The sequence below is a fragment of the Trachemys scripta genome, chromosome 16 (assembly GCF_013100865.1).
Source record: "Trachemys scripta elegans isolate TJP31775 chromosome 16, CAS_Tse_1.0, whole genome shotgun sequence".
Lineage (NCBI taxonomy): Eukaryota > Metazoa > Chordata > Testudines > Emydidae > Trachemys > Trachemys scripta.
The window spans coordinates 13,075,139-13,086,553 of record NC_048313.1 but is presented as its reverse complement, the minus strand read 5'-3'; the positions used below and the strand labels follow the sequence as shown (position 1 = coordinate 13,086,553).

Here is an 11,415-nt window from a genome sequence, read left to right as displayed (position 1 = left end):
GGCGGGGGGGGGGGGGGGGGGGGGGGGGGGGGGGGGGGGGGCAGATCCCGGGGGTGGCGGGGGCACCCGGGGGGCGGGGGGGGGGGGTTAACCGGGTCCCCTGGAGCCGGGGCTGGGACCCACCCAGGGGCGGGGCCGGGGCCGCCCCACGCCCACGCGGGTTTCCTGTTGACTCACAGGGGTCACGTGGTGCCGGGGCCCCTCCCGCTACCTGCGTGGATCCGAGCAGTCAAGTGACCGGAGCTGCGTCCCGGGGCACAGAGCGGCCGCGGCTTTCGTGGGGACCGAGGTGAGGGGGCGGGCTCGTCTCGTCTCGTCTCGGGCGCTTTGGGGAGGGGGGAGCCGGGGAATTAGGGGCCCTGGAGGGGAGGGGCGGCTGGGCCGAGCCGAGACGGGGGGTGGGATCCGGCGGGCGGGGCCGGGCTGGGGGGCTCGGGGGAGAATTCCGGCGGGGTGGGGGGCCCGGCTGGGGCGGCGGATCCGGCGAGCTGGGGGGGGGTTCCCCCGGGGGGGGGGGGGGGGGGGGGGGGGCGCCGCGCCGCCCCCCCCCCCCCCCCGCGGCTCTGAGCGCTTTGTCCCTCCCCAGCACCGGGCGCCATGGCGTTGGAAGGCGGCATGAAATGCGTCAAGTTCCTGGTTTTCTTCTTCAACTTCTTGTTCTGGGTGAGTCGGGCCTGGCCCCCCCCCCCCGCACCCCTCGTTCCCTCGAACCGGCTCCTGACTGCGTCACCCCCACCCCCAAGTCCCCCCCAGCGCCCATGGGCGTGTCTCCCTGCCCCATTGCTGGCGGGGATCTGGGGGGCCGAGCCATGGCTGGGAGGTCCCAGGATCCAGCCCAGCTCTGCGGGGGGTGAGGGGGGGCAGGCTGGAGACTCCCCAGGGTCAGCTGCAAACTGCATCCCTGGAGTTGGACCGAGTGGGGCTGCCCATGGACAGGGGCTGTGGCAGGTGGGGGGTTCGGGTGTCTCAGGATGTGGGGGGCTGACCCCCCTCTGTGGCAGGGCATGAGCTGGGCCTAACCTGGGGTGGGGCTGGGCGGAAGGTCCCCGGGGGCTGGTTGTCCCTGTCGCTGGCAGGCTGGAGGCCGGGCTAGATGGGCCCGGTCTGGGGCTGACGTGTGGGGCCGAGGGGCCAGTTTGGCTCGTTAGTGAGACCAGGGAGATTCTGACTCCCAGCCCTGTGCCCCTCTGAAGTTTGGAGCCGAGTTCTGGCCCAGCCCCAAAGAGGCTCCTTTTCCCTGCTGTGGGGGCAGGACGTGGGCTAGCTGCAGCCCAGCTCTGGTGGCTAATGGGGGCTCCAAAGGGCCCTACAAACACACAGAGCATTGGCCTCACACTGGGGCCAGGGAGGCGAGGAAGTTGGCTAGTATTGTCATGAACCTGGTGCCACTCAGACCTTCGTGGCCACAGTGACCCCAGGACCAGCACACGGGACTCTCCCCTGCCTGTTTGCAGTATGGGGTCTATGACAACAGGCTTGGGGTTCTGACTTTCCTTGGCAGAGAGCATAGTGCCGCCGCCTCGTACAGGCCTTGGCTAGCGATGGCACCGCCCAGCTCACGCCCTGGGGTTACAGGAATTTCTGTTTAATGTGTCTGGAGGGTGCAAACCAGCCCAGAATTGCAGGTGAGGCGATGGGGCCTTCCCTGGCTGCTCCCGGCTCTCCGCTGGGGTGGGGCACAAGGGATGACTGGGCCGTGAGGCTTTTTCTGCTGCTCCGGGGCAGGAAGTCTGGAAGGTGCCTGCTTGGCAGCGACTGACTTGTTTGGGGGGTGTGGATTTGGGGGGGGGGGATTTGGGGGGGGGGCAGCTAATCCTAAAGAGGAGTCAGGTAGGGAAGGTGTGTCCCCCACACACACACACGAGCAGCTGGTGACTTGTTGCTAGTAGCCCAGCAGCTACACTGTTGACATATAACCAGCCAGCATTAGGTTTCAGGGGTAACGCCCCAAGGCAGTGAGTGAGTCATACGCATTTTTTTCCAAGAGCGGCTGGAGACTTTATGCCGGGCCGCCAAGGCCGCACGGCAGCGTATTCAGGGCTGGCCTTGCCTGCCCTGGACAGATGGGCCCCCCCCCCCCCCCCGGGGAGCTGGGCCTCCCTGGCCCATTCGCCCCTTGACACCTCTGCTGATGCTGCCACGGCCAGTCCGTGACCCAGTGACCTCGGGCGCCGTGGTCCCGGGAGCTGGGCGCGGAGGGGGCCTGTCACGGTGCTGGGCCCCCGCCCCGAGGGAGATGCTATCGCAGTCGGCGTCATGTGCCCAGGGGGAAGTGGCTGGTGGGGAAAGACCCGGGCAGCGCCTAACGGCTCCGGGTGTCGATCGTAATCGGGCAGTGATTGCCCAACGGAACTGGCCGGAGGGGGAGGGCACGTCCTGCTGGGAACGGGGTGGGGCTGAGTCACCCCTCGTAGGCGGGAGGAGCGGCTCTCACGGGGGTCTCACTTGCTCAATGGTGGGAAGAAGCCAGAGTCTCTTGTCCCAGCCCCACCCGGCCAGGGAGGTCCCGGGGGAGGGGGCGTGTGCCCAGCCCTGGCCACTGTCCCACAGAGGTTGGCAAGGGGACCCTGCCGACCCGTTGGCACCGGGGAGTCCCGGGGCGGTGCTGGAGCGCCCGTGGTGCCAGGGATATGGCCCAGGTGCCCGCAGTCGGGCTCAGTGGTGGGCTTGGGCTGGAGCCGGGGGAATGAGGAGAGCCTGGCACGGCAGTGGCCCTTGTGACCCCAGTGGCTGTGTCTGTATCTCCCCTCGGCCCGGCAGGGACGTGGGGCAGCGTCAGTGGTGCCCGGCCCAGCCCGTCCTCGGTGAGTAGCTCAGGGGAGTGTCCCCGGTGTTTGCACAGGCCATCAAGCTGGCCGCTCTGTTTACCCTCCCCGGCAGGTAAACACACCTGAGCAGACAACATGGGGCTTTCCCGGGGTGGGGATCCCGGCGGATGGAACGTCACTGAAAGGGCTTCGGCTCGGGGTCTCTGACCGGCGCCCTGTGCTGCCCCCCCCCCCCCCAAAAAAAAAACCACCAGGGAATAAGGCTCCAGAAGGTGGAGCGGCCTCATTCGGCAGATGGGGAAACTGAGGCACGGGGAAGGGACCTGACTATGGCAGAGTTGGTACCGGAACCCCGGGGGCCTGAGCCACCTCTGCTCTAACTGCTGGATGTTGCTCTCCTCCTAGGGCAGGAACCCCAGAGGCCTGGCTCCCCGCTCCTCCCCCCGTAGCCCACCCCGGGGAGGTGGGGGTGAGGGGGCCGGGCCTGCCCCTGGGGCAGCTCGCCGGCAGCAGCAGGAGGCGGTTTGTTGCAGGGCCGGTTGGGTCCCGCTGCGCACCGAGAGCTTGTCCTGCTGATGGGGGCGGGGGTTGAGCCAGGGCTGGGCTAACGTGGCAGCCGCCCGGCCCTGCGGGGGGGGAGGGTCGCGTTTGGCATCGGGCCCTGTAGCCGAAGAGCCGGTGCCAGAATCCTCTGCCCCCTGCGAGGCCTCACAACGCGCGCACACACACAGACACTCACACGCACACACACACTCACACACACTCACACCCCGCCTGCGAGCAGGCCAGGCCGGAAACCCAGGCTCCAGAGTTGCTTGGCTTTAATAACACCCCCCCGCCGCCCGCCATGTCGCTGGGCTGGAGGGGGAGAAAGGCGGCTGGGCTCTGGGGGGGAACAGGGAGGGCAGGATGAAGGGGGGGGCGTTATTCCCCCATTGGGGACCCCCAGGCCCGGTCACACCCGGGGGTGGGGCCTATTTGCCCATGTGGCATTTTCCCGTGCCCCTCCCCCTGCTGGTTCCAGCCGATCCCGACCCCCCTGTGCACAAGGAACCCCCCCCTCCCGGGGGGCTGACGGAGAAAGGGGAGGTCCAGAGTCACAGGACACATACCCGGTGGGGGGCGGGGGGGAGCTCCCATGGGGTTACAGTACTCGGACCTGGGGGGTGCTGACTCCCCAGCCACACAGGGTCTGGTGCCCCCAGCTCTGTCCTGCTGGTACCAAATCACCCCCCGCTCAGTGGGGTGGGACCAGGGGCGGGGTAGGGGCCTGTGATGCGGCTGAGCAGTGGCGCCCTTGCCCGGCAGTGGGGCCACGGACCCTATCTGCCCCCCCTGAGTGGGGCCAGGGTGTCTTGGTCCCTGCCTGCCTCTGCCCTTGGTGAGCCCCCCCTCCCCAATGTGTCCAGGGAATGACCCTGCCCCCTCCTGGGGCTGGCAGCGCTCTCTGCCCCTTGATCCCTGGCAAGTGGGTGGCGTCCACGCACCTGTGGGTCTGTGTTCCTTGGGCAGGGAAAGGTAAATAGGGCCGGGCGGGGCTGTTTGGGAAGGGGGTGGAGGCTGGTGGGGGGGGGGGAGCACGTGGGGAGTGTAGTGTACATGGGAGTGTGGAGGAGGCAAAGTTCAGTAGAGTTTGTGCTTTGAGATCCCCAGATGGGATGAGGAGATAAGGAGGCCGCAGGGCCTGGGTCTGTGTGTGGGTCGCTCTCTGGGGCCAGGTGGGACTTACCCCCCTTATTGGGGGGGTTCTCACCCCTCCCCTTGCTCCAGATTGTCTTTAGGGTGGGGGTGTCTCTGCCCCCCCCCATTCTGGTGTCTGAGATGCTGCCTGGGCGGCTGGTGTCTGCATGGCATCACCCTGGCACTGCTCCGGGTGCGAACCCTGATGTCCTGGCTGGGGGGGGTGTGGTATCCCGAACTATCCAAACCCCTCCCCCAGGAGGGGATACTGGGCAGGACCTGGTGGGATGGGGAGGGAACTCCTTTCTCCAGCACTGCTGCTGCGAGGCCGCCATGCCCTGCCCCAGAGGTTGCTGCATTTCAAGCATGGCCTGGCATGTGCTTCGGGATCCTGGGGGGACATTTAAGCTCTTGTAGCAAATAGAGGAACTCCCTGAGGATGGCAGGACTGGCACTCGCGTCCCCCCTCCTCCTCGTTCCAAAAGCCACCCCAGCTACAGGCGAATCCCCATCAGCTGCCAGCAGTACGGGGCTGTGACACACAGCTGAGCAGGTCAGGTGCTATCCAGCAGAGGGGACGTGGGCAGCACGTTCTTGGCTCTGATGGGGCCCAGGGCCAGCCGGGGGCCGGAAGGGGTGAGTGTGGGGGAGGGGCGCTGACCAGGCGCTGCGCGGGGTTGACCTGCCCCCGTTTCCCCTCCAGCTCTGCGGCATTGCCCTCATCGTCATCGGGGTCTTAGTGCAGCTCGAGCTCAACAAGACACTGATTATGAGTAGCCCTTCGGCCTCGGGCGCCCCCATCGTCATCATCGTGGTGGGCGTCGTCATCTTCTTCGTCTCCTTCTTCGGCTGCTGTGGGGCCTCAAAGGAGAACTACTGCATGGTCACCACGGTGAGGGGGCGCGGCCAGCGGCAGAGATGGGGGGCGGGGGGGGCCAGCGGGGCAGGACTGAGGGGCATCACAAGGGTTTAGGGCTGGGGGGCAGGGAGCCCGGTGGGGAGCTGGGGGGGCAGGATTCAGGGGCATCACAAGGGTTTCGGATGTGGGGGCAGGGAGCCCGGGGCGGGGCTGGCGGGGGGCTGCGGGTCAGGGCTGAGGGGCACCGCTCACCCTGTTCTCTCCCACAGTTCGCCGTCCTGCTCACCTGTATCTTCCTGGTGGAGATCGCGGCTGCCATCGCTGGGTACATCTTCAAGGACAAGGTGGGCACCTCGCTGCCGTGTGGCTCCCGCGATTGGGGGGGCGGGGGGTCCTGCTCCCCCGGCGCAGGCGTCTCTTGGGGCTGCCTGGGGATCGCCAGTGGGGTTCAGCCTGGGTCCGGGCCCCTCCAGCCGAGGTTGTGGGTGACGCGAGAGCCCACAAGGGGGCGCTCGGCCCCGGCAGCCCTGTTCCCCTGGGCGCTGCCTCTGGAGACGCATGTGGCTGCTCTGACCCCCCCTGCTCCCCCCCCAGGTCCGCACCGCGCTCCAGGGCGGCCTGGAGGATGCCATGATGAAATACAGCAAGGACGAGCTGGTAAAGGAGACCATGGACGAACTGCAGAAGAAAGTGAGTGGGGGGGGGTGACCTTTGACCTCATTTGGGGGACCAGGTGGGGTGTTGCAGGCCCTAGTTCCAAATGCTGGACCAAATTTCCCTCTCACAGCTGGGGAGGGAACCCAGGAGTCCTGACTCCCAGCCACCTGCTCTAACCACTAGACCTCACGCCCCTGAGGCCAGACAGCTCCTGCTTGTTCTGACCCCTGGTTCTCTCCTTGTTTACAGTATTCCTGCTGCGGAGCCCATAACTACACAGACTGGTTCCACTACGATCCGTTCAAAGGGAACAACAGCGTCCCCAAATCCTGCTGCCAGGCGAACGCCACCCTGCCCACCTGCAACGTCAATCCCACCGCTGACACCATCAACGTCCAAGTGAGTTCCAGCCTGGGGCTGGGGGGATGTGTGGGCAGGGCTGGGGCGAAAGGGGAGTTCACACTGTCCCAGCTGGAGCTGGTGGGGATGGGCAGGGCTCGGGTGTGGATAGGGTTGGTGGGAAAGCGGGGTTTGCACTGTCCCAGCTGGAGCTGGTGGGGATGGGCAGGGCTCGGGTGTGGGTAGGGTTGGTGGGAAAGGGGGGTTTGCACTGTCCCAGCTGGGGCCGGAGGGGGGTGTGGGCAGGGCAGGGGTAAGGGGGTTTGCACTGTCCCAGCTGGGTCTCTGAGCTACCTCATCGGCTCCCGCTGCAGGGCTGTGCGGAGAGCATCGAGGCCTGGCTGAAGAAACATATTGTGATCGTGGCGGCCGTGGCGCTGGGCATCGCCTTTTTCGAGGTACTGAGGGCCCCGCCCCTGGTCCCCTCTGCTCCTGGCCCCGCCCCTGGACCCTGGTCCTGCCCCGCGGCATGCCCCGCCCCTGCTCCTGAGTCCAGACACGGGCAGCCCGGATGGGCCGGGCAGTGCTGGGGGAATCCAGGGTGCTGGACAATTTCCCTAGATCCCGCGGCTGGGCCTGGGCGCAGAGCTGGGACCCTGAGGGGCTGATCGGGGAGCTTTGGGGGGTGAGCTGGGGGTGCCCCTCCCTCTAATGGGCTGGAGGGCAAAAGTCGCAGGGCCGGGCAGTGCCCGGCGGGTGGGGGGGTTAAAGCCGGGGGGGTGTTGGCATCGTGATCGCCTGACTCCTCGTCCCCTCTTACAGCTCCTGGGCATCGTCTTCGCCTGCTGCCTCATGAGGGGGATCCGGCGCGGCTACGAGGTCATGTAGCGGCCGGGTGGGGTCGTCCTGCCCCAGCCAGGACTCCGGGGGGGTGGGGGTGTCTCTGCCCCTTTAAGCCGTCAGACCCGCCTTCTTTCCGCAGCGCCCCCTGGTGGGCAGCTCCTGTCCTACAGCGGTTACCGTATTTCCTCTAATGGAGGGGCAGCAGGTGCCTTAAATATTTGCCAAACCCCCTCCCCCTTTTCTTACTTTAGCTGCCCCTCCCCCCCCACCTCTCCAGTGTCGGGGGAGGGGAGTCCGGGGGGGGTTCTCTGTCTTTAGGGGGAGGGGGGAATGTTGATATGTTTGAAGATGTGTTTGGGGGGGGGCACAATATTTTGAAAATAAAAAGCTTCCCTGGATTGCCCTGTACTGCCTCGGGGCTTCTTGGGCCCTTCGGCCCCGGCTTGGGGGGCAAGGGGGAGATTTGACCTTGTCCCGTCTGGTGTCCATTCCCCCCCCCCCCCCAGAATTTAAAGCCCAAGCCGTGGTGGGGCCTCCCCCGGCTCTGCTCCCGAGGGGCAGCTCTTGGGGGTGGGGGGTGGTTAAGGCAGTTTCCAAAATGCCCCTGTGCTACCCCCCCCCCCCCCCGCAGCCAGGGCCGTGTGGGCGTCTGCTGGACTCAAAGCAGGTGTTACTGGGGCAGCCCGGGCAGGGTCAGTGCCAGGAGGGGGGGGGGGATTCCCACACACATGCCCTGGGGGGTCCATGCTGGGGGTCCCAGAGGAGCAACCCCCCCGCGTCAGTGGTGAGTGGGGGGCAGGGCCTGCCCCCAAGTGTTAACCCCTCTGCTGCTGCAGCGGGGATGGGACCGGGAGCCTCGTGCCCAGCTCAGTGGAGGGGCATGTCTGATTTTCCCCCCCCCCCTTCCCCCTGCCCCCGGGTTTCCCCCCCCCCCTTCCCGCCCAGGGCTGGTGACCACACACCAAGAATTTCACCCGCCTGGGCTGGTGTTTGCCCCCCCCACGCCCCCAAAAGCATGGTGGGAGGGGGCTGGACTTGTTCATCTCTCCCCCCCCTTCAATATTTTTCAGCCCCTGAAGGTCTCTGGCAAGTGTTGTCATGGAAACTTGTCCGGCCGCTCCCCTCCGGAAGGGTCTTGCTTCCTGCAGCAGGAAGGGGGGGGGAGCCAGCGGGGCCCCTGGGGGCTGGGTGGAGACAGGCGGGGGGGGGGGCCCTGCTGCTGAGCAGCTGAGAGCCTGGCCCCTTCCAAGCCAGCAGGAGCCCCTGGGCTGGGGCCGGGGATCAGCTAGTTGTGGGGTGAGGCCGGGGGCCCCCTGCCGACCAGACATGGGGCTCGGCCCTGGCGGCCTCCTGGTGTCCCCTCTGCCCCCCACAGTGGGCGCGGGGACCCCCCCCGCTCCATCTGCGGGCCCCCAATGGCTGAGCAGGGGGGCTCAGTGACCCATTCGTGCCTTGCTTGAGGCTGGTGCATGGGCCGTGCAGCTGAGACCCAGTAACTCGACTCACCTGGGGCCACCCCTCGGCTGGGAGCAGCTCGCTCCCGCCTGCTTGGATTGGGCAGGGGCCCAGCTGTGCCCCCCCCCCCCCAGGGAACAGCCCATCCCCCATAGCGAAGGAGGCCTGGCTGCCCCATTGAGGGCTAGTGGGACCTGACATTTACTGTCTCCCAGCTGGGCCCCCTGCTGGTCACATGTGGGGCTGCAGGAGGGGAACCTAACCAGCCCCGAGCTTTGCAGGTTCAAGCCCCGGGGCCGGGGCTAGCAGGATGGGAGCTGCGGGCGGGTGGGCCTGGCCCTTTGAAAGGGGCAGAGCCTGCAGCCTGTGACGAAGTGGAGTGGACCCCCGAGAAGGGCTGTCTCACTAACAGGGGCACCCCTCACGGACCGCACGGGGCCAAGAGTGGGCACGATCCGTGAGTCCGTGACACAGCCCCAGGACAGCGTGGGCACCGGCTGTGACTTGCCCAGCCAGGGGTCCTGCTTTCCAGCACCCTGGCCCCAGTGCCCCCTCGAGCAGCTGACCCCCCCCATTGGCCCCCTCCCTTCCCTGCAGCTGGGCTGAGAACCCTGGAGTCCTGACCCCCCCCCCCACTCCACTGGCCTCCTCCCTTCCCTGCAGCGGGGCGAGACCCAGGAGGCCCCTTGCTGTCGCACTGAGCAGGGGGCTGGGAAGGGGAATTGCCCAGTCCCTGCCCGGGGGAATGTGAACAGAGCTGAGCGGGCCGGGCCTGGTGTCCTTTGGGGGCTGGTTTATTTCCAAGAGGCTTTGGGGGGCCGGGGCCCAATCACATTCTTTGGGCTAAACCTCACGTACCGCGCTGGGGCTAGCGGCTGCGGCGGGCCGGCTTCGGCAGGATCGTGGCCAGCACAACATCCACCAGGAAGGCCGGCAGGTAGGAGGCCGGTAGCCAGAGCAGCTTGGCGTCCCAGCCGGCACTGTACCTCGTGCGCGGGTGCTTGGCCTGCAGCGCATGCTCCATGCAGCTGGTCACCTTGCTCAGGTCGGGGTCGCAGATGAAGTTCATGATGAGACGCTGCACCTTAAGGTCTGGGGAGGGGAGGGGAGGGGGGGGGGGTGGTGAGGCCGGGCCGGGCACAGCCCCCCATGCATGGCTCCCATTCCTGTCTCCAGGGCCTCTGCCTACCTGCCCCGGGGCACCTCTGGGTTACTAGTGAGATGCAGCCACCTCTGGGGTGGAGCACGGCAGCTGTTTAGACAGGGATCCCTTGCCTTGCTCTGCGCTGAGATTCAACCACCTAGAGGCGGGGGCAGTGTTTATCCAGCCATGCAGCAACTGGGCAGGGGAGTTTAGGACAGGAAGTGAAGGTGGCTCTTGCATCCAGTGGAAGGCACAGTGCTTCCTGTCTCCTCAGGGCTGCGATTCTTTTCTTGTGCCCCCTGCCATGCCCCCCACCTCTGCTTCTGCAGCACCTGGGTTATGCAGCCCCCAACCCCAACAGCTGGGAGGGGTTCCCCATTCGGTGGCCATGGGCTGGACTGAGACACACGGGGATGGGGGGGGGGACACAGAGCAGCCCCACGTGGGGAGTGCAGGGGCTCAGCTGACTGTCTCCCCACAGCCCTGTTCTGCAGCTGGGGAAACTGAGGCAGGGTAGCAGGTAAGTGACTTGAGTGGGGGTCTCACAGGATGAAGGGGGCCCCCCATTTCCCTTCAGCCTGTGACCTGAGCACCCCAGTGCCAGAGGCCCAGCTCTGGGGGTTGGCCCTGGCCGGCCCGGGCCCCGGCACTCACACTGCTGGAAGAAATCCTCCCCGTAGCTCTGCCTGGCCTCGGGCGCCAGCTGACTCCACAGCTCCTGCAGCGAGGCCTCGATGGCGTCCAGGCTGGTCACGGCCGTCTTGAAGAACCCGGGTTCGACGATGGACACGCGCACCCCGAAGTGGTACATGTCCCGCCTGCAAGGCACCGGCGTGAGCTGCGGGGGAAGTGCCCCCAGCCCCAGGACAGCCGGCGGGGGGCGGGGAACAGGCCGGATCCGGAACGGAGCTGAGTGGCCGGTGCCCAGGCGTTAACTCCGTGTCCAGAGCAGGGAGCCGACTCTGCCAGTGCCACATTAATGCGGGGGCAGGGCAAGAACCCAGGAGTCCGGGCTCTCTTCTCTTCCCCCCCCTCTAACCACTAGCCCCCACTCTCCTCCCAGAGACAGGAGAGAACCCCGGAGTCCTGGCTCCCAGCCTGTCCCCCAGCAAAGAGTTGAGGGATTGGGGGTAACCCAGGCCTGCTCTGAGAGGGGGCCTGTCAGGGGGCACTACCTCCCAGCGCGGCATGGCAGGGGGTCGGGGATGGGGGCTGTGTGACAGAGAGCCGGGGAAGGGGGCAGGATGTGGGGGGCTCACCGCAGGCTGTCGGAGAGGGGACAGGGAAGGGGGCCGGGAAGGGGGCAGGATGTAGGGGGCTCACCGCAGGCTGTCGGAGAAGGCCTCCACCGTGTACTTGGAGACGCAATAGCCGCCCCCATTGGCCGAGAGCCGCCCCAGCACGCTGGACGTGTTGACCACGCGGCCCCGCGCCCGCTTCAGCAGCGGCAGGAGCGCCAGGGTCACCTCGATGAGGCCGAAGGTGTTGACGGCCAGAACCTGCCGGAAATCCTGGATCCGCATCCACTCGGTGGGGCCGATGGGGTTCGCCACCCCCGCGTTGTTCACCAGCCCGAAGAGACCTGGAAGGGAGCCGGGATCTGCCCTGAGAGCCCCCCCGAGCCAGAGCCTCTGCCCCCCACGGTGTCCCTGGCTGGGTGCCCCCCCCCC

General features: G+C 67.2%; 2 protein-coding genes across 2 annotated transcripts in view; one reads left to right on the top strand and one right to left on the bottom strand.

Moving 5' to 3' along the window:
• The first annotated feature begins 160 nt into the window (after positions 1-160).
• Positions 161-7,433, top strand: CD63 (CD63 molecule). Its single transcript, XM_034792912.1, has 8 exons — positions 161-289; positions 587-663; positions 5,152-5,340; positions 5,577-5,651; positions 5,902-5,997; positions 6,214-6,363; positions 6,678-6,761; positions 7,126-7,433. The coding sequence occupies exons 2-8, from the start codon at positions 598-600 to the stop codon at positions 7,189-7,191; spliced, it is 726 nt and encodes a 241-aa protein (XP_034648803.1). The 5' UTR covers positions 161-289; positions 587-597; the 3' UTR covers positions 7,192-7,433.
• Positions 7,434-9,383: 1,950 nt separating this feature from the next.
• Positions 9,384-11,415, bottom strand: part of RDH5 (retinol dehydrogenase 5) — a 4,645-nt gene continuing 2,613 nt past the window's right edge. Inside the window, exons 3-5 of the mRNA XM_034792333.1 lie at positions 11,069-11,327; positions 10,400-10,563; positions 9,384-9,693 (exon numbers count right to left, since the gene is read on the bottom strand). Coding sequence (XP_034648224.1) covers positions 9,470-9,693; positions 10,400-10,563; positions 11,069-11,327 — 647 coding nt within the window. The 3' untranslated portion in view covers positions 9,384-9,469. The remainder of the gene's footprint in view (positions 9,694-10,399; positions 10,564-11,068; positions 11,328-11,415) is intronic.

What these genes read in the sequence shown, in the direction of transcription:
- CD63 (XM_034792912.1), top strand. Translation starts at nt 598, where the DNA reads ATGGCGTTGGAAGGCGGCATGAAATGCGTCAAGTTCCTGGTTTTCTTC. An exon ending in TGGACGAACTGCAGAAGAAA is followed by an intron (nt 5,998 to 6,213) that starts GTGAGTGGGGGG and finishes CCTTGTTTACAG; the next exon opens with TATTCCTGCTGCGGAGCCCA. An exon ending in TGGGCATCGCCTTTTTCGAG is followed by an intron (nt 6,762 to 7,125) that starts GTACTGAGGGCC and finishes CCCCTCTTACAG; the next exon opens with CTCCTGGGCATCGTCTTCGC.